The sequence below is a fragment of the Dendrobates tinctorius genome, unplaced genomic scaffold (genome assembly GCF_039654945.1).
Source record: "Dendrobates tinctorius isolate UK_male_01 unplaced genomic scaffold, ASM3965494v1 ptg000394l, whole genome shotgun sequence".
Lineage (NCBI taxonomy): Eukaryota > Metazoa > Chordata > Amphibia > Anura > Dendrobatidae > Dendrobates > Dendrobates tinctorius.
Window position 1 is genome coordinate 1,205,643 of NW_027362060.1, and position 23,197 is coordinate 1,228,839.

Genomic DNA, 23,197 nt, shown 5'->3' on the forward strand with positions numbered 1-23,197 from the left:
AGAAGCCAAGTACCTCGGATATGTAGTGGGGCGTGGCGAGATCAAACCCCAAATCAATAAAGTGGAGGCAATTCAAACATGGCCGAGACCTCTGTCAAAGAAGCAAGTTAAAGCCTTCCTGGGGATTGTGGGATATTACAGGAGGTTTATCCCAAACTTCGCCACAATGGCTGCACCTCTAACTGATCTGCTTAAAGGGACAAAGTCAGTGATGGTCAGCTGGTCCGAAGAAGCAGAGTCAGCCTTCCAAGAAATGAAGGGAGCTCTTTGTAAGCAGCCCGTTTTGGTGGCCCCAGACTTTAAACGTGAATTTGTCCTCCAGACAGATGCCTCAGATGTCGGGGTAGGAGCTGTCCTTTCCCAAGAGATACGTGGGGAGGAGCATCCTGTTCTCTACTTGAGTAGGAAGTTGACTTATTGTGAGAGAAATTACTCAGTTGTAGAGAAGGAGTGTTTGGCCATAAAATGGGCAGTGGACACATTACGGTACTACCTGGTGGGACGGAAGTTTAGGTTAATATCCGACCATGCCCCACTCAGGTGGATGAGGGAAACCAAGGGCAAGAATGCTAGGGTCACCCGCTGGTTCTTAGCCCTACAAGACTTCAGTTTCCATGTAGAGCATAGGGCCGGGAAGCTACATGGGAATGCCGATGCCCTCTCCAGAATCCCTTGCCTGGTAGGTGAAAGTGCCAAGCCCCACGGCTTTAGGCAGAGGGGGGAGGTATGTGGCAGGGCTAAGGGTCGTGTAATTGATGGGAGATATGTGTCTCATAAATGGCTTATCTCCATAATGTAAGGCAGAAGTAAAGCATACCAGATATTGTTATTGTTTTTGTTTGAAGGACCTGTGGTGAGGTCACAGTCATGTGACCAGTCAGCTGCTGGGAACGTGGGTGTGGCTACAGCCTTATAATGTGACCTGCTCCTGAACCAGGGAGCTGTATGTGGGGAGGACTACACCTCCCAGCATGTGCTGAGACTCGCGGTCTGAGTCTGCAACCACGAAGGTTTATGTTTTGTTTGCCTAAGCTAGAGGCTATTTTTGGTGATACGCTGTTTTATGGTTTATGACAGAAATAAACCTCATGAACTTTGGAAGAACCGGTCTCCTGATTGTCTCCCGCTGCACCTGAGCGAGTCACATCCCCACAATATATATATATATACACACACACACACACAACAAATGAGTGAGCTATTTCCCTTCACAAAAATGTTTGTGCAATAAATGCAAAAACTCTCAGGTTTTATGTCTAGCAAGTACACTATCCAAGACTGAAACTGATTTAGTAAAATATATTGTTCTGCCTTGCTGCTCCATGCTAGTGCATTAAGAATAAAGAAAAAAATGTGTATTTGGAATTCAAATTCAGCAGGACAGATGCTAGCTTCACCATATCCCCATATCACCACATCTCTCTCTAATTCATCATGCATAATCTGGCATTTCTGATGCTATCATCTCCCATCTCGCTCTCTCTCCTGCTATTAATTGAAGTTCTGTATTATTCACAAACTACTACTGTCACGGGGTCCTTCTCTGGTATCACACAATCAATAGAGCAAAAGAAGAGTGAACAATTCCAAGACCTTTATTTAGGCAAAAATACGAAAGGTCCATATACAATCCACCACACAAAGGATAAGAGAGTCCAAAAGCCGAATGCAGTTCAGTAACAGGATACAGCCCTGTGAAATGAGAGTCCAACAATACAGCAGACAGAAGATAACATAGTCCATATACTCTTCTTTCTCTCTGAAGTGCTGTGTTCACATCATAGTTCCACACATGATCTGAGATTGTGTCTCACCACACTGATATTTTAAAAGTCCCCCTCCTCATTCACAGGTCAGAGGGGAAAGGTCGCAAGGGCTCATTGTTTCAACAAGCTAGGTCAATATATCATTAGCATATTAGCAAACAGTACAGTACTGTGGGTAGGTGATATCAGATGGCAATAAAGGCCCCATCAGACACAGCGAGATCACTAGCGAGATCGCTGATTTGTGATGCCACAGCGATCTTGCTGTGTGTGACACACATCAGTGACCGGCCCCCCCGCTGGGTATCGCTGACCGTGCTCAAATGTCCTGAGCCATTTTTTGATTGTTGGTCTCCCGCTGGCCAGCGTGCATCTCTGCGTGTGACAGCGAGAGACCAACGATCAGCGTCGCTGGGAGCTGGTTTCCAATGTAAAAAGCGGGTATCTAAGAGCCGTGCGGCTCTTAGATACCCGCTGTTTACCTTGGAAACCAGCTTGCTTGCTGGTCCTGACCGCTGGTGAGTCTGTCTATGTGACAGCTCACCAGCAATCAGCTAACTATGTCCCAGTGATACCATCCACATTGGATCGTTGGTGGGGTCGCTGGGACATTGAAGCGTGTAACGGGGGCCCTAACAACCATTCATCAATTAGCAAATATCAATTCATCATACAAGAGAACACCACAAAAATCAGCAAAATATTAATACAAACAAAATGATACCCTCATACCATATCCTAACATCACAACTATATTAATCTTTTTCACTGCTGCAGTTGTACAACACTTAACTGTCTGGAATATTTGTCATGTGCTTTAAAACTTTCTTTCCTATCCCTAATACTGAGCTCTGAGCTCTGACGTCCTCTCGTCCTAGCACCCTAAAATGGATGCTGCAATCCTTGGCTTGGCTCTTATAGAGACTATGATAGTATCTCCTGATTGGCTGCACTAAACCGTGTGATGTGGTAGCTGCAAAGTGTTTTAGCAAGATTGTGTGTCCGCGCCTGATGTCATGTTTGCCATTTGGCCTGTAGTTGATGAAACCTTGTTCCAGATTGATATGTGAATTTCATAAAATTTGACTCGAATTTACATTGAATATATTCACTCATTTCCAATTTATATTTAATTTTACTGTAAATATAGATATTTTCCTTACTTTCTGTATATAATTATCACATAATGTCACTCTTCATATCTAGTTCATCATATTGCTATATGATTATTGTTAACTTTTTTAACTTATAATTTTTAACTTTTATTTAAAACCTTGTTGACTCTAGGTTTCACATTTACAATGTTGATGAGGAAAATCCAGGGATAGATGAACCCAGAGCATGCTTTTATACTGCACAGATTATATGTGGGATGGAACATTTACACCAAAACAGGATCATTTATCGTGACCTCAAACCAGAAAATGTTCTACTGGACAATGATGGTATGCTTATTTTAGATGGTGAAAACTCTTAAAAATCATTTTATGTCACTAGCCACAAAAAATATTTAGCAACAAATAGTATATACAGTGGCATGTAAAAGTTTGGGCACCCCTGGTCAAAATTACTGCTAAATCTCCAATAGTGCCCAAACTTTTTCATCGGCCCATTTTCCTTTTTGTAATTTTTAAAATGTTAAAAATGACAATTTATTTTTCTTAGTCTAAAATACAAAGGCAATGTGTCATCTTTAACTTTAGGCCCTTTTAGAGATATTTCATTTTCAACTTGCCCAACTGCTCACAATAACACTAATTTTTACCAAGGGTGCCAAAATATTTACATGACGCTGTACTGTTGCATTTAAAATTATTCTACCCCATTGCAAATTAGGTTCATTACCAAAATGTACAAACTTTCCTCTGTTTGTAATAAGCCAATCACACAGTTGCAATTTAGAAATGTTCAATACAACTAATATGTTAAGTGGCTTCTCCAAATTCAGAACAAAATGCCACATTTAATGAAAACTGCAGTCTCAGAATTATTCAACGCTTTCACGACAAGCGTCTTTGCAACTTGTAGAACACTATATTCACCAAATTGCCCAAACAATAAGCAATATCCCTGAACTGGGAAATGTGCCACCAACCAACTATAAATAACTTTTGTGGCGACCTATACACCTAAAGCCAAGGAAGGTCCCACACAATGGCACATAAAAAGGTTATCTTTATTTATTATTAACAATGCAATACAAAAGATTAAAAAGAGAGAGACAGAACAATCATAGAAGCATCATTTAACAGCACATTTCATTATGCAGATGCACTCCCACATGCTACATATCACTAAAAGGGATTAGTATGATTTACTTTTTTGGTACTTATTAGCTGACTATCCTCAAACATATCCACCTATGCCTCCTTGATGAAGCACAGCGAAACGTGCATCGGGGCATGAGGGACGGTCCAGGAAGCATCATCAGCTCATAGTATGCTGTTATACTTATACTTACGCCTTTTTGCATGGTATTGAGATATGTGGGGATTGGTATTGGCATAGCGGGACATGTCTGAGGATAGTCAGCTGATGAGTACCAAAAAAGTAAATCATAGTAATCCCTTTCAGTGATATGTAGCATGTGGGAGTGCATCTGCATAATGAAATGTGCTGTTAAATGATGCTTCTATGATTGTTCTGTCTCTCTTTATGGTCTAGCACCTTCTTTTTAATCTCTTGTATTGCATTGTTAATAATAAATAAAGATAACATTTTATGTGCCATTGTGTGGGACCTTCCTTGGTTTTAGATGTATAGGTCGCCACAAAAGTTATTTAAACTTGTAGAACACGCCTGAACATGGACTTCATCAGGAAGTCCGTGTTACTGTTCCGGTTCGGCAACCCGAACACAGGGTGTTTCTCACGCTGTCATGTGCATGACAGCAAGGCAAACACTGCCTCTGATCGGCAGTAAAATCATCACCGCTGGTCAGAGAGCCACAGTTCCCACTCTGTCATTGGAGGTAAAAATTTTACCTCCGGTCACTGGCATCAGCTGATGGGACTACTATTCCCATCAGCCTATGCCTTTTGCTGCTAATAACAGTGAAAACGAGTGGTGTCTGAAGGGAGTGTTCATCAGCTGGTGACTGCACTCTAAATAAATAATTTTAAAAAAATCTGCATGGGTTCCTCTGTATTGTTGATAACTAGCCAGACAAAACTCACAGCTGGGGGCTGTAACCCTCAGCTGCCAGCGTTAGCTAGGTTGGTAATCAAGAATAGAGGGGTCCCCATGCCTTTTTAAAATTATTTAAATAAATCATTAAAAAAGGCTTATTTTTTACAACCAGCCAAGCTAAAGCAGACAGCTGGGGGCTGGTATTCTGAGGCTGGTGATATCAAGTCCACTGCTTAGTAATGGAGAGACGTCTATGAGTCACTTCTCCATTACTAATCCTACAGTTATATTGTAAATAAACATACCGCCAGAATAAAGTATTTTTTTAAATAAAAAAACACACTATTTTTTTCCTTTTTTATTTTAAAGTAACAAACACAGTTATACTCACCTAACACCCATTCCACTGAAGCCCTCGTCTCTTGTAATAAAGCAAAAATAAAAAACAACCATATACCTCACTTGTTCGTCAATCTGTCCCACACCATAATGCACGTCTGGGGATAAATACTTTTCAACCTGGAAGGTGCCAAGATGCAACCATCCAGGCTGAAAACCACCAAGGAATGAGCTGCTGTGAGCGCAGTATCAATGACTAGCAGTGATGTCACTGAGGTTATCACTGGTCACTGAGGTTGTATGGAATGGAAAAATGGCTGGATGAGGGATGGATGAGAGATGGGTGGATGTAGCGGTAGCTAGATGAGAGATAGATGGATGGCTGGATGGATGAGGGATGGATGGATGAGGGATGGATTGATGAGGGATGGCTGGAGGGATGGATGGATGAGGGATGGATGGAGGGGTGGCTGGATGAAGCAATGGCTGGAATGCATAATGTCCCATACCGTAATCCATTTGTGCGACATATGCTCTTCAGCATGATTAGTGGCATCTGTCACGATCAGGGGTTGTTACCTTTGGCCGCACATGGCTATCACAGGCACAGGGGGGCTTATCTTAGTTATCCCACCGCTGGCACCATGTGGTAAAAGACAGCAATCTAGTCTTGCTCTAACAATTTACCGCAGGGGAGTTTATTTTAGTTATCCCACCACTGCCACAATATGTTACAAGCTGTTGGGATTTGTGGATATCCCACTTTCCAGTTCCACTTTGGAACTTGCAGCTCTCTGGCGCCCCCTTACCCTCAGGTCAGTCAGGGAACTACACCTAGGATAATTAGTCACCGGACGGGCTGCTTGTTGTGCACTGGCTATTAGGCTGCTGCAGTGAGGGAATTACAAATGCTTTGGCCGCAGCCACACAATCCGCTTATAAAACCCGCTCAGTCATTACCAGCGCTACCTACCTAGCCAGAACACACTTCGCTGCCACCAGCTTCAGATTTCTCTTATTAATATGTACAATTAATAGAGGGGTGCGAAGCAAACTCAAATCTGTAGCGTAATTAGCTTGAAGGCACATGAATTCGTCATAGAGCATAGAGATAGAACTAATAAATTTTATAGCTTATTCCCAAAAGATGGGCAGTGTTTACAGAAGATAAAAAGGTTTTACGATATGAGACAATAAAAGTAAGTACAATGCAACTGCAAATAAAAGGGATTTAAAAAAAAAGAGGTAAACTTACAAATTGCTTAGGTAATTTCAGGCGGAACCATGCAGGGAGGAGCCAAATGTCACTGTGCATTTGCGATCTTATTGCCACGGCATCCCAGGCTAGAATGAGGGAGGGATAGGAGAAAATACCTTATACCTTTGGCTTTGTGACATCACTAAAGGGGCTGGCTTGTGACAGTCCTCCCCTTTCTCAAAGTACAGATTTGGGTTCTCAAAACTTATAACCATCATATCTGGGCTTGAGAACCTAGCAAAGTATCGGCAGAACCATCATTCATCTTATATTGAAATTAGCTTTGTAATGACATCAAACACTAGCTGTCTATTCTGTTCTGCTCAGGAGAAATCTGTTTCTCTGGTTTTGCTGGTGCTAGAATTTAGCAAGAACCACTCTAGTGAAGCCCAATTGGCGCACGTCTCAATGTGTCATTTTCATATTCCTGTCCCTGACAGAGCCCGAGTTATGGACTCTTTAATATCTCCCATATATATATATATATATATATATATATATATATTTATATATATATGAGAAGCACATGTTGGACTGACAAAGGAAATTCTCTCCTGGCTAATTAACATTTCTTGCAGTGAGGAGACCCCCCAGGAAGGAGTGAGTGGCTGTAGTCTCATATTACAGTGAGTGTGTGTGAAGTTGCAGGCAGAGGAAACACAAGCTGCTTCAATGTGTGACAGGCACACAGGGACAAGAACAGGGGGGTCGCTTGGCTCTGTGCTGCTATGAATCATTCTAGAGAGTGTAGAGATTGGAAGATTCTGGAATGTTCCGGAAAAGTCATACGTGATATTTTACATTACCGTTACAGCATCATGAGGAGGTTCATGCTGAGAAGCAGGGAAGAATGAACTGCAATGAGCAGGCCTCTCAACTGAGGCGATCACCGCTAGCACAATGAGAGAAAATCTCACGGACAGTGGTGAGTGCACTATGAGAAATTTCTCCTGGTGAACTGTGGTGATCTCAACGCTGCAACTTGAGACTTTTTCTTACTGTGTGAGCAATGATCTCACTGAGGTCACCGCAGTTCATTGGCACGACTGGGAACGCAGCATCAGTGACCTGCGGTAACCTTGCTGCGGCTCATTCCTCAGTGGTTCTCAGCTTGAATGGTCGCGTCTTGGCACCGTCCAGGCTGAAAACTGCTTATCCCCTGACATTGATTACCGCATGGAACAGAACAATGGAGAGGTGAGTGATGTGGCTGTTGTTTATTGTTATTTTTTACAGGAGACATTGGCTTCAGTGGAATTGGGCTTTAGAAAAGAGTTGATAATCAGGCTCCCTTGAATGAAAAGAATAGATTTACATACAGGAAAGGGGGGGCTATATCTCATGAATAGAGAGGTCCAAAAGAAAAATAATTGCAGATGCAAAAGAAAAAATATATTACACCAGGTAAACAAACTACATACCTTTCTGGCAAGTGACCATTGGCATCTTGGTCTATATTTAATTTTATCATGGCCCCTATAGAGTAAAATAGAAATTCTGACAGTGGCTGTCCTGTTATGTATCTGTATTTTTAATGTCAACAATTTTTTATGTTACCAATTTCCAAACATAATACTGGATATTATATAAAGTGCCATTTTAAGTATATAGATATAAGCGGGCAACATCCACTGAATAAAAAAACTGGGATCACCTAATGCATATCAATGTAGATCAGACAACAAAACAAGGAAAAGTATATGCAAATAGCCCGGGATCACCAAGAAATAGACACATTTTTATTAAACAAAACACTAAAAACAAGTCCAACGCTTGGACTACAAGAAAAAGATCCACAATACAGAGTATAATACTCATAGACCTACTAGCCTTTTGATTAAAAATACATAACAATCATGATAACTTGCATAGTCCCTAAAATAAGTGAAATGTACCAATCAAAATCGGACTAAATGCATCTTATACAGTATACTGTACATATACACAAGCTGTCAGCACAATAGCTTTATTTTACCACATACAAATAAATACCAGCACATAATTACAACAAACTGTGGCAAAACATAAGCAGAAAGGAGGATAAGAACGACAGAGAAAATAAGGCAATGGTATGGTAGAAACTTAGCCCTAACCAGGTGTTACAGTCGACTGTCTGGCTGTGTAGGTGCAAGGACCAAAGTGGCATTTTAAGTACAGGCTTTCTATTACTTGTATTCTCGTTTTATACAAGCAATAGAAAAGCTCCCAACATTTAGTATCTTCTTGTAGGATTTTCAATATATTTCCAGAAAAATTTTATAATGCAAGGTAAATATTGTAGATAGGCATGCAGGAACAGTATGCGGTCTGAAAGAACAAAGTCTGTGTTTACTTTTCAGGGAATGTCCGTATTTCTGACCTTGGGCTGGCTGTACAATTGAAAGAGAAGAAAAGCAAAACTAAAGGTTATGCTGGAACTCCAGGTAAAGAACGAATAGAATAAAACTAGCTAGCTTTTGGTCCTATTTTATTCCTGTTGCTCCCTTTATTATTTCATTTTGTAACCCTTTCATTATATGACATACAGTTACTTAATCTGTCATGCCCCTGCCTTTGATGCAAATTCACAAACTTGCATATTTCCTGACATATGATGGCTGATTTATTCAGCCATCATCTGCCTCTAAGAGCCGCCAGTGGAGTAGAGCTTCCCCTGTGGCTGGTAACATGTTAACTACTGCTGTCACTCTATGAAAGCAGCATTAAGACTTTCTAATAACTCTTTTAGTTTGTCTGTGCACAGTTCTTTTCAACAAGCTCCAGGCCGTTTCCTGGTTGCCTGTGTTTTCCAGTCTCTGATTTACTTTGCTGTGGCTTCCAGTAACCCTATGACAAGTCAGTGGTCTCCAGGGTTTCACCTGTTTGTCTTTGGCTTTTAGTAACCCTGCTGCCTTTTGGGGGTCTCCAGGACTTCACTTGTTTGTCTTCAGCATCCAGTAACCCTGCTTTATGTCTGCCTGAAGCTTCCAAGAAGTTTCCTATCCATTTGTGGCTACCCAAACTTTATGAAGACTTTTAATTTGCCTTTGCAATGTGTCCACCTGCAGTTTCCAGTATGTCTCCTGTCCGCTTGATGCTTACAGGACTTTATTAAGGTTTGTTTTGCCTTTGCTAAATGTCCACTTGTGGCTTCCAAGACGTCTCCTGTCCGCTTGTGGCTTCCAGAACCCATTGAACACTTCTAGGTTGCTTCTTCTACATGTCTCCCTTTGGCTTCCAGGACTTCTGTCTGCTTGCGGTTTCCAGAACTCCTTTAAGACATTTAATTTGCCTTTGCTATGTTTCCACCAGTGTCTTCTAGGAACTCTGCTACCAGTCTCCCAGATGTCCCCAGTCTGTTTGTGGCTTCCAGTAACTGATGTCCATGTTCCGTATGCCCACACAGACTTTGGACTTAGAGGATCCACCTCATATAGTGAGCCTACTTTGTCTAACAGTTTTCCTGTTTCCCAATACTCTCTTAATAGTGTCCTCTAAGCACAGAGTGCTTTGAAGTCTCATATGCTTTTGGCTAGTCCATCTAAGAAAGGGGGAGTGTCTCAGACTATAATAGAACTGTGCAAAATGTCTAGACAGAGACACTCTCCCTGCTCTCAGAAAGAGCAACCCAAAGCAGGGAGAGTGTCTCAAACTTTCAAAACTTATATTGGAAGGTGGTAGCCACTTTACATGCATGAAGAGGGTACTGGAATTCAGAGGAACAGTGCAACAAAGGCTTAAACGAAGGGCACCAGATATTTTAAATATGCATTATGCATTTATAATGACATTTTTATTGTCAGGTGAGGTCGCTTTTATGTATCTATGCAGTGCGTAACAATTTATTTGCTAAATTCTATTCTTGATTGTTTCAGTCATGGCCTAACACAAATCTTTCCAGGGTTCATGGCTCCTGAGCTGCTAAATGGAGAAGAATATGATTACTCTGTAGACTACTTCTCTTTGGGGGTAACTTTATATGAAATGGTTGCTGCCCGTGGCCCATTCAGATCAAGAGGAGAAAAGGTAACTAAATATTATCAATATAACTAAATAATTCAGATCAGGTCACTTTTAGATGATGTTTTAATATTCTGCTCTATGCCGGATACTTTTTATTCCAAAATAATATTTATTTATAATAAATGGCATATTGTTATAAGATAAATTATAGAATTAAAGAGGTTGTCCAGGACAAATATGTTGTTGACCTTTATTTTTGATAGATCATAAATGTCAAATTGATGTTGGGCCCACAGCCAAACTCCCCCCCACAACACTACTAACCTTCTGTTATCTACTCTGCCGTCGGCCAGATGTAAACTATGACCAGAGCTGTACATTCCGTACATTGCTTAGTGGCTGAGCTTGGGTACTGCAGTTTATCTCCCATTCACTTGAATTCACTTAAAGCTGCACCAATATTTATTATTATTTAACGATCTCAAGCCATGGTGACTTGATGGATGAATGATCTGTAGGAAGATCGATTTTGTTCAAACCTAGATAGGTCCACCAGGGTCTTCTCTAACGCTAGCTTGATTGTATCAAGCAAATAGGTTGCTGGTCTTCCTTTTCGCCCTGTTCCTTCAATTCCTCTGACCATAATATTCTTTTCCAGTGATTGCTTTCTTCCTATGATGTGTCCAAAGATGGCATGTCATAGCTTGGTTATCCTTTCTTTCAGTGTCATATCTGGCTTGATTTGTTCAAAGTTTGATATGTTTGTTTTTCTTGCCATCCATGGTATTGGTTACAGCCTCCTCCATCACCACATTGGTAAGGCGTCAATTTTTCTTCTAGTTTTTTTTTTTTATTACTTACTTGTTACTTTGTTCAGACTACTATAGAAAAGACCCGACTATGTACGAGCCGTGTCTTCGTCGTCAGTGAAATGTTTCTCAATTTGAATAACTTGTCCAGTGACGTCCTGGTCGCACCTTGCAGGAATCAATATCTTTGGCTTCTTTGTGTTGAGTAGCAATCCCATATTCAAACTTTCCATATTGAAAGTCTGTAATAAGTCCTTCATTTAATCTAAGTTTGTTGCTATCAATGTTGTATTGTCTGCGTAGTTAAGATTGATGATGATTTGTCCAGCAATTTTGATTTCTTGTTCTTTTTCAGCAAGTCCAGCCTTCCCAAAAATAGCTTCTGCATATAAATTGAAGAGAAATAGTGAAAGGAAGCAGCTGACGCCTTGCTCTACTTTGAATCATTCCATGTTGCTGTGTTCCATTCGGACTGTTACTTTTTGATCAATGTAAAGGTTCCTAATGAGGCTGATCAGATGGTTTCAGCACTCCCATATCTTTCACGGTATTCCAAAGTTTCTGGTGATAAACACGGTTGAAGGCTTTGCTGTAGTCAATGAAGCAAAAATAGGTCGTCTTGTTGTATTCTTTGGCCTTTCACATTATCCATCAATTGATCTCTTTTTCCTCTGCCTTTTCTGAATCCTGCTTGCTCCTCTGGTAGCTCTTTGTCAAAGTAAGGCTGTAACCGTCTTTGTAGAATCTTAAGTAGTATTTTGCTGGCATGAGGTAGCCTGATAGTTTCCACAATCATTAGCATTTCCGTCCTTTGGAATATGGATAAGCATGGATTTTATCCAGTCCTAGTGCCGTTTGCCAGTTGTTCATATCTGTTGACACAGGCATGTGATGACATCAACTGTTGCTTCAGAAGACTTTATTAGCTCTATTTTAAAATTTTCACACCCAGATCCTTTTTTTTTGCCTGACAGAAGCTTTATCGCAGCAACGACTTCATCTTTCAGGATGTTCGGCTGTCTATCATTTCCAGCTTCACTTTCTTCCCGAGTCATTCTAGCAGTGGTGCTCCATGTACTTTTTCCATCTTTCCTTGATCTGGTCTGGCTTAGTTAGTTTGTTCCCGTTAGCGTAATTCATCATGCACACTCTTGGTTGAAACTTTTGTTGTATCTCTTTGATTTTTAGGTATGCCTTCCTGGTCTTGCCACTCAGATGTTAGCTTTCTATCTCTGTGTATAACTCTTTGTAATAAAGTTGTTGTCTGCTTTAATGGCTGTCTTTAGTCTCTTACTGATGTTGTCTGCATCCTGCTTGTTTCCTTGCTTTGGCCATTCACTTTTCTTCAATGATTTTTAGAGTCTCTTCTGTAAACCATGGCTGCTGGGGTCTATTGTTTTTCTGTTTTTTTTTCAGTAATAATGTTCTTTGTGTGTATCCATCTATTTATATAATTACCTAAAATTGTCCATCATCCACTTCTGTCCGGACATCCTCAAATCCCATATTTCACTGCGCCGACCGTAAGTACGCCGACCGCCATATTGGAACACCCAAATAATAGATGCTCCAATATGGCACCCGCTGGTTGTAACAGTCCCTTGCACAGTACCACCAGCGGGTCACTGCCAGACCCCCGCCACTGAGACTCCCCCGCCGCAAGGACCCCATGCTGCAAGGACCCCTCCCCACCACTGGGATCCAGGCTGCCGCTGGGATAATAACCTCCACTGGGATCCTGACCGCCACTGGGATCCCGGCTGCCACTGGGATCCAGACCGCCACTGGGATCTAGACCGTCGGGGCACTCTCTCCGCCGGGCAGCCATAGCAAAATGATTCACTGTGCCTGTGCGACGTACGTGCAGGTGCAGTAAATCAGACCAACATCTTTGTAGAGGCAGATGATGGTGGCCGGTCACATTAACTGCACATGCACGAATAAAAAGTTATTTTTTACCTACTTTGTTTTCATTTTACCACAGGATGAGGGGCGAGTGTACACAGGAAAGAGATAATACACTGGGGTTAGTGTTATTATTGGGTCACCGAGGAGGAAAACAAGACCAAGCTAAGCAACAGAAAACCAGAGAGGTTGGTAACTAAGCGTATTGCAGACCCCTGATCCTATCCACACAGCTAGCAGTATCCATGGAGCGTACCTACGATGATTCTAGACACCTCGACACAGCCAGAGGACTAAATAAGCCTAAAGCAAGAAAAGGGGAAATCTAAACTACCCCAGAGCAGACCCCAAAGTAATAGATAGCCCCCAAACATATATTGTCGGTGAGACAAGATAAAAACACAAATACAGGTAGGAAAATAGGCTGAGCAAACGATGGGGCCCACACTAACTAGAAAGGACAGGGAAGGAAAGATACTGTCTGCAATCATGCCAAAAAACCCTGCAAAAAAGTCCAACACTTCTGATAACAAAAGAAACCCTGAAGTCACTAGACTTCACCCACTATATCAGCACTCTGGCATATTCTGAAAACAGAACAAAAAGAGGCCAATCTAATAAGGGACAAAAAGCAAACTGGCACAAACAGTAACATAAGGATGGAAATTCAGCACAGCCCCAGCCGGGGCTGGCTGACCACACAAAGCTGAATAGACAAAACCAAATCAAATGTGAACAATAGCAAAGAACACTTAGCTTGAGAATGCAGGGACTGAACTGGAAACTAAGACCTCAGGAGGCAGGAAAAATCAACAGCAGGTATAGAGGGAGTTGGCTGTCTTAAATCCAGTCAGAGACTCCAGATGTCCAATCGTCGTCCTCATTATCAGGTGGTAGGTCTCTGTTAATTAGATCAGCTTCATTACCTCCTGCAACCACCAGGGGGAGCCCGGGAAGAGAACTCACGACTCCTCTGTCAATAAAACCAGCTCCACCACCCTCACCAGCAACCAGAGGTAGACCAGAAAGTGAATTCACAACAGTACCCCCCCTTGAGGAGGGGTCACCGAACCCTCATCCACGCCACCAGGCCGATCAGGATGGGCCCGGTGAAAAACACGAACCAATCTATCGGCATGAATGTCAGAAGCAGAGACCCAAGAATTATCCTCCTGGCCATAACCCTTCCATTTGACCAAGTACTGGAGTCTCCGTCTAGCCAAACGAGAATCCAATATTTTACCTCATATTCCACATTGCCTTTAACCAATACAGGATCAGGAGGTGCCGCCATAGGAACTACTGGCTCAACAAACGTCTTCAACATAGATTTATGAAACACGTTATGGATATTAAACGTAACTGGAAGAGCCAATCGAAAAGAAACAGGATTAATAATCTCCAAAATCTTATAAGGTCCAATAAATCTTGGCTTGAACTTTGGAGACGCAACCTTCATAGAAATATTCTTTGATGACAACCAAACCATATCACCCACTTTAAACCGGGGACCAATGGTCCTATGCCGGTTGGAAAACCGCTGGGCCTTTTCCTGAGAAAGGGACAACTTATCCACCACTTGGTCCCAAATCTGCTGCATTCTCTCTACCACAGTGTCCACACCTGGGCAGGCTGAAGATTCCACTTGCCCTGAAGAAAATCGAGGATGAAACCCAAAGTTACAGAAAAAGGGCGACATCAAAGTGGCAGAACTAGCTCTATTATTTAGCGCGAATTCGGCCAAGGGCAAAAATGAGACCCATTCATCCTGATCAGCAGATATAAAACATCTCAAATAGGACTCCAAAGTCTTGTTTGTTCTCTCAGTCTGCCCATTGGTCAGAGGATGAAACGCAGAGGAGAAAGATAACTTAATTCCCAGATTGGAACAAAAAGCTTTCCAGAATCTGGAAACAAACTGGAATCCTCTGTCCGACATAATGTTCTCAGGAATCCCATGCAACCGAACCACCTGTTGTAAAAACATGGGCACCAACTCTGAAGATGGCAACTTTGGGAGTGGTACAAGATGGACCATCTTAGAAAATCTATCACAAATCACCCAGATAAGTAATTCTCTGAGAGACAGGAAGATCAGAAATAAAATCCATTGAGATATGGGTCCATGGCCTCTTGGGCACCGGCAGGGGCATCAACAACCCACTAGAACGAGATCATGGTTTAGACCGAGAACAAGTCCCACAGGACTGCACAAAATTCCTGACATCATGAGATAAGGCAGGCCACCTTAAGGACCGACTCATCAAATCTCTGGTACCAAAAATGCCTGGATGACCAGCCAATGCGGAGCAATGAACTTCAGACATCACTCTCTTCCTCCACTGGTCAGGAACATACAATTTTCCCATAGGACAATGCTCAGGTTAGTCCTCCTGAAATTCCTCCAGGGCGCATCTCAAATCGAGCGAGATGGCAGAAAGAACTACCCCCTCACCTAATATGGTACATAGGCTTGGTCACAATAAGAGGATCAGCAAAGAAACTCCTAGAAAGGGCATCTGCCTTAACATTCTTAGTGCCCAGAAGAAAAAAGACCACAAAATTAAAACGCGTGAAAAACAAGGCCCACCTAGCCTGTCTAGGATTCAAGCGTTTGGCCGATTCAAGATAAATCAAATTCTTGAGGTCGGTGAGGACCACAACTTGATGTCTAGCTCCCTCCAACCAATGTCTCCACTCTTCAAATGCCCATTTCATGGCCAACAATTCCCGATTCCCCATGTCATAGTTACGTTCAGATAGGGAGAATTTTCGAGAAAAGAAGGCACAGGGATTCATTTTAGAAGTCACCAGATCTTTTTGGGACAAAACAGTTCCTGCACTAATCTCAGAAGCATCTACTTCCACCTGAAATGGAAGTGAGACATCAGGTTGCCATAGAACCGGAGTAGAAGTGAATCTCCGCTTAAGCTCCTGAAATGCCGAGACTGCCTCTGGAGACCAATTCAGCACATCAGCGCCCTTCTTGGTCAGATCAGTGGTTTGACAATACCAGAAAAATCTATTATATAAAGCTCAAAGTGTGTATGAGTGTATGTATTTGTGTGTGTATGTCCGGGATAGGCATCCGCACCGTCGCAGCTACAGCCACAAAATTTGGCAGGGTCACACGTCTGGACCCCGAGAGCGTCCTAAGCTATGTTGTGAGCCGAAATTTTAACCCCGCGTGTTCCAATTCACCAAACAATTTTGCTCCTATCTACATACTGGGGAAAAAGTGTGTGCGCGTCAAGCCCTGCCCCTCATTATGATGTCATAATGCCCCTATTAGCATACTGGGGAAACAGTGTGTGCCCCGCCCCTCATTAAGATGTCACAATGGTTGCCATGGCGACGCTGATGTCATCATAGGTTGCAAGCCCTGCCGCCGCTCATTATGATGTCATAATGGTTGACTATGGGATGGAGGATGTGTGATGGGTATATGGGCACTGGACTATTGGATGGAGGATATGTATGACGGGTATATGGGCACGGGACTATGGGATGGAGGATGTGTGATGGGTATATGGGCACTGGACTATGGAGGATATGTATGACGGGTATATGAGCACGGGACTATGGGATGGCGGATATGTATGACGGGTATATGGGCACAGGACTATGGGATGGAGGATATGTATGACGGGTATATGGGCACGGGACTATGGGATGGCGGCTATGTATGATGGGTATATGGGCACGAGACTATGGGATGGAGGATATGCATGATGGGTATACAGGCACGGGACTATGGGATGAAGGATATGTATGATGGGTATATGAGCACGGGACTATGGGATGGCGGATATGTATGACGGGTATATGGGCACGGGACTATGGGATGGGGGATATGTATGATGGGTATACAGGCACGGGACTATGGGATGGAGGATTTGTATGATGGGTATATGGGCATGGGACTATGAGATGAAGGATGTATGATGGGTATATGGACACTCGACTGTGGGATGGAGGATATGCATGATGGGTACATGGGCATGGGACTATGGGATGGCGGATATGTATGATGGGCATATGGGCATGGGACTATGGGATGGAGGATGTGTGATGGGTATATGGGCAAGGGACTATGGGATGGAGGATGTGTGATGGGTATATGGGCACTGGACTATGGGATGGAGGATATGTATGACGGGTATATGGGCACGGGACTATGGGATGGCGGATATGTATATGGGCACAGGACTATGGGATGGAGGATGTGTGATGGGTATATGGGCACTTGACTATGGGATGGAGGATATGTTTGACGGGTATATGGGCACGGGACTATGGGATGGCGGATATGTATATGGGCACGGGACTATGGGATGGAGGATGTGTGATGGGTATATGGGCACTGGACTATGGGATGGAGGATATGTATGACGGGTATATGGGCACGGGACTATGAGATGGCGGATATGTATGATGGGTATATGGGCACGGGACTATGGGATGGGGGATATGTATGATGGGTATATGGGCATGGGACTATGAGATAAAGGATGTGTGATGGGTATATGGGCACTCGACTATGGGATGGAGGATATGTATGATGGGTATATGGGCATGGGACTATGGGATGGAGGATGTGTGATGGGTATATGGGCACTCGACTATGGGATGGAGGATATGTATGATGGGTATATGGGCACGGGCCTATGGGATCATGGATATGTATGATGGGTATATGGACACGGGGCTATGGGATGGAGGATAATTATAATTAGCTATAACTAACCACAGTTAGTTCAGTTAGTTACTATGCCCGGGCAGCGCTGGGCTCTTCAGCTAGTTACCTATAAATTTACGATAAAAATTAGCAAAACCCAAAAACTTCTGTAGAGTCTTCAAAGAAGTGGGCTGAACCCAATCATAAATGGCCTGTACCTTGGCCGGGTCCATTTCAATAGCCGACGGAGACAAAATAAATCCCAAAAATGAAATCCTCTGTACATCAAAGAGGCATTTCGATCCCTTAACATACAGGGAATTTTCCCTCAAAATCCGGAACACAGTCCGGACATGTTCCACATGAGAATCCCAATCACTGGAAAAGATCAAAATATCATCCAGATAGATGATCAAAAACTTATCCACAAAGTCCCGGAAAATATCATTCATAAAGGATTGGAAGACAGAGGGGAAATTACTGAGCCCAAAGGTATCACCAGGTACACAAAATGTCCCTCCGGAGTATTAAACGCTGTCTTCCATTCATCCCCATGCTTGATGCGAATAAGATTATACGCCCCCCTGAGGTCAAGCTTGGTAAACCAGCAGGCACTTTTAACTCTGAAAAATAAATCAGAAATCAGGGGTAACGGGTACTGATATTTAACCGTAATTTTGTTAAGGGAACGATAGTCAATACAAGACCTTAATGAACCATCTTTCTTGGTCACAAAAAGAACCCAGCACCTAAGGGTGAAGAGGATGGTCTAATATGACCCTTCTCCAACGACTCCTTGATATAAGATCGCATAGCATCATGTTCGGGTACCGATAAGTTGAAAAGCCGACCCTCGGGAAATTTACACCCGGGCATCAACTCAATTGCACAGTCATAACTCCTATGAGGAGGCAAAGACACAGACTTACTCTCACTAAATACATCAGAAAAATCAGCCAAATAATCAGAAATATCATGAGACTGAGGAGAGGTGGAGAAAACAGGAGTGTCACTAAGAACACACTGACAACCCCAACTCACCACAGACACAGATTTCCAATCCAAAACTGGATTATGAGTTTGAAACCAGGGATTTACAATTTTCTTGGTGGTCTGGGGCAACTCGCATTATCACCTGGGTCCAAAACTGAGGTTTATTCTTCGCCAAAGGAGTAGCATCAATACCCCTCAAAGGAATAGGCATCCGCAGAGGTATCATAGGAAAACCACAATGTTTAGCAAAGTCCAAATCCATCAGATTCAAAGCTGCTCCTGAATCAACAAAAGCCTTAGCGGAAAATGTGGATAAGGAGCAGATCAGAGTAATTTCCAAAAGGAACTTAGGTTGTACACTGCCCACAGCAAATGTGTGTGCAAAACGTTTCTCTCGTTTAGGGCAGACAGAAATAGTATGAGAGGCGTCTCCACAGAAAAAACACAGCTTATTATGCCTTCTAAACTCCTGATGTTGCGCCCTAGACAAATCCCTATCACATTGCATGGGTTCAGACGTTTGTTCAAAAGGCGGCAACGCCTCTCGTGTAGTTTTACGTTCACGTAAATGCCGATCAACTTGAATGGCTAATGACAGAATCATCAAGACCAGAGGGAACAGGAAATCCCAACATAACATCTTTTACGGTTTCTTATAAACCCTTCCGAAAGAAAGCTGCCAAGGCACCATCATTCTATGTAGTAAGGACCGCCCACTTTGGAATTTTTGACAGTATAACTCTGCAGAATCCTGACCCTGGTTCAATGCCAATAGGGTTTTCTCAGCTTGATCAATAGCATTAAGTTCATCATACAACAACCCCAAGGCTTGAAAAAATGCATCCACATTAGTCAGAATAGGATTTTCAGGTGTCAGAGAAAAAGCCCAATCCTGGGGATCGCTGTGCAGCAAGGGGATGACAATTTTAACCTGCTGCACAGAGCTCCCTGATGAGTTAGGCTTCAAGGCAAGAAATAATTTACAATTATTCTTAAAATTCAAAAATTTAGACCGATCCCCAGAAAACACATCAGGAGTAGGGATTTTTGGTTCAACAGCATGTGTTTGAGCGAGATAGGCGGAAATTCCCTGCACTTCAGCAGCGAGCTGCTCAACACAATCAGACAATTGCTTAATCTCCATTAAAGAAGAAATCCTCCCACGGCCCCAGAGAAAAAGAGGAAAAAATACATATAAAAAAAAATTCTGACACTTTTTTTTTTTTTTTTACAATTCTTTCCTGCTTTTGAGTACCCTAGAATCTACAGTTTAGGCTGGTGATTCTGTTATGATTGGGTCACCGAGGAGGAAAACAAGACCAAGCTAAGCCACAGAAAACCAGAGAGGTTGGTAACTAAGTGGATTGCAGACCCCTGATCCTATCCACACAGCTAGCAGTAGCCGTGGAGCATACTGCGATGATTCTAGATGCCACGACACAGCCGGAGGACTAAATAAGCCTAAAGCAAGAAAAGGGGAAATCTAAACTGCCCCAGAGCAGACCCCAAAGGAATAGACAGCCCCCAAACATATACTGTCGGTGAGACAAGATGAAAACACAAACGCAGGTAGGAAAATTGGCTGAGCAAACGATGGGACCCACACTAACTGGAAAGGACAGGAAAGGAAAGATACTGTTTGCAATCACGCCAAAAAACCCTGCAAAAATGTCCAACACTTCTGATAGCAAAAAAACCCCTGAAGTCGCTAGACTTCACCCACTATATCAGCACTCTGGCATATTCTGAAAACAGAGCAAAAAGAGGCCAATCTAATAAGGGACAAAAAGCAAACTGGCACAAACAGTAACATAAGGTTGGAAATTCAGCACAGCCCCAGCCGGGGATGGCTGACCACACAAAACTGAATAGACAAAACCAAATCAAATGTGAACAATAGCTAAGAACACTAAGCTTGAGAATGCAGGGACTGAACTGGAAGCTAAGACCTCAGGAGGCAGGAAAAATCACCAGCAGGGATAGAGGGAGTCGGCTGTCTTAAATCCAGTCAGAGACTCCAGATGTCCAATCGTCTCCCTCAATATCAGGTGGCAGGTATCTGTTAATTAGATCAGCTTCATTACCTCCTGCAGCCACCAGAGGGAGCCCGGAAAGAGAACTCACGACTCCTCTGTCAATACAACCAGCTCCACCACCCTCACCAGCAACCAGAGGTAGACCAGAAAGTGAATTCACAACAGGGTAGACAGCTCAAACGAGAGAACACATGATGAAAGAAGACAGCACAGGAAGAGGAGAGAGAGCAGACAAAAGGGAGAGCACATGGGGTGGACAGGCCAAAGAAGAGAGAACATGAGAGGCAGCACACAGTGGGGAGAGAGACAGTGCACAGGGGGGAGACAGGTCAGAGGAGAGAGCACAGACAGGAGAACTCAGCACATGGTGGAAAGAGAGAGTGGATAGGCGGGTGAGCACTTGGGGAGGAGAGATTCTCAGTGCTGAAAAGCCTGCTCCCATCGGGACGTCACCACCCTCCCGATGCGATAGCATCGGGCCTCCATCTAGTAAATAAATAAGGCTTGCTTTCATCTGTGTCCAGTGATGTAAATCGGTTGTGCAGAACGTTCCAAAAAATTTCAGGTATGTTGGTCAAATAGAAGTTGAAAACGGCCTGTTGTCTTGTCCGTTTGTATAGTTTGACTCTAATATTTGCTGTCAAAAGTTCATGATTAGTTTGTTAATTCTGAATAAGTTGAGTCCTGTTCTGTGCATTTCCGCTTTGACGTTGTCGAGAGTGCCTGGTTCATAGTTTGTACATGCCAAGTTCTGAACTTTATGATATCTTTTCAGCTTTAGATCTTCCCTTTTGATAAAGTGATATTGTTATTATTATTTATTTATAAAGCACCATTGGTTCCATGGTGCTGTACATGAGAAGGGGTTATATACAAATTACAGATATCACTTACAGTAAACAAACTAACAATCACAGACTGATATAGAGGGGAGAGAGGACCCAGCCTTTACTTGCTTACATTCTACAGGATATCAGAACCAAGATGTCCTTGCGGCTTTGCGCTTGACTCATCATGATCATTGGTCATACTCAGGTCGACTATTGGCTCTTCCCCAGCTGCACTAAAGTTCTTAAGAACCGCCACTATACTGTGCAAAACTGTGGTGGAACCTGGTTATTAGAGAAGATTGAATGACCTCAACATATCTGACTATGGTTAAACAGATGGCAACTGTTCTTCACTGCTGTTTTGTTACACACAGTCTGTATAGTATATTCAGAGTTTTAGGAATTGTCTCCCTATTTCTATTGCACTGTTGTGATATCCTCTCCTTAACCCCTTTATGACATTAGACATAATAATCCATCCATGTGCCCTGGGCCTATTTGACCAGGGATGGATTATTACGTCCGCGCGATCGCCCATGGGTGATCACCGCCAGATGTCAGCTGACATCCGGCACTAAGTGCCAGGATTGCTCACAGACCGCTCCTGGCAATTTTACCCACAAAATGCTGTGATTGAATGAGATTGCAGCATTCCGGGAGCTGGCAGAGGGCTGGCAGCCCCTCTGCCTTTGATCGGAGAACCCGTAGCATGATGTGGGGTCCCAATCATTGCCATGGTGACCCGATGTCGTCATGACAACATCCCAGACCTAGAAAATTTGCTGATCATCCCAGTGCATGATAAGCAAGTTTCTCTGTCAGTGCAGAACTGACACTTTCTACAGCATGGGGATGCTGCTGCATCTCCATGCTGTAGAATCGATCAGCCTGCAAAAAATTATTATAGTGGGACAAAGTAAAAAAGTTAGAAAAAAGTAAAACATTTTTTAAATACTTATAAAATATTTTAAAAAATATCAAAAATAATAATGAAACATTAAAAGATATTGTATCTTTAAATAAATATTTGAATGAAAAAAATAAAAACAATAAAAGTACACGCATTTGGTATTACTGCATCTGCAACAACCTGACCTATAAAACTGTCCCACTAGTTAACCCCTTTAGTGAACACCATAAAAAAATTAAAAAAGGCAAAAAACAATGCTTTATCATCATGCTGCCGAACAAAAAGTGGACTAAAACGCCTTTTATGATTGCATAAAAGTGCCGTCGGCCACTGTTTTGTGCAATTCTGAACAGAAGTACACTGCTGAACAGACGCCAGATGGAGTCCAGAGTAACTGCTGCCTCATTATATTGAATGGATCCCTTGGGAGTTTCATCTGAATTACGTCACTCAGAGATTTAGATGGAAACCCCAAAGTAAGTGCTCAGCGTAGAGCACCGGATTAATGTGATCCCAAACGTTATGTAAAATGTTCCCAATAAAAGCTTCAACTCAATCCACAAAAAAGCAAGCCCTCACTGAGGTCTGTTATCTGTTAATGG

The 23,197-nt window shown here is 42.7% G+C and overlaps 1 protein-coding gene across 1 annotated transcript in view; it reads left to right on the top strand.

Annotated features, from left to right (window-relative positions):
- The window catches only part of GRK1 (G protein-coupled receptor kinase 1), a 135,481-nt gene that overhangs the window by 95,253 nt on the left and 17,031 nt on the right, over positions 1–23,197 (top strand). The window contains exons 3-5 of the mRNA XM_073563549.1: positions 3,054–3,211; positions 8,832–8,915; positions 10,373–10,497. Coding sequence (XP_073419650.1) covers positions 3,054–3,211; positions 8,832–8,915; positions 10,373–10,497 — 367 coding nt within the window. The remainder of the gene's footprint in view (positions 1–3,053; positions 3,212–8,831; positions 8,916–10,372; positions 10,498–23,197) is intronic.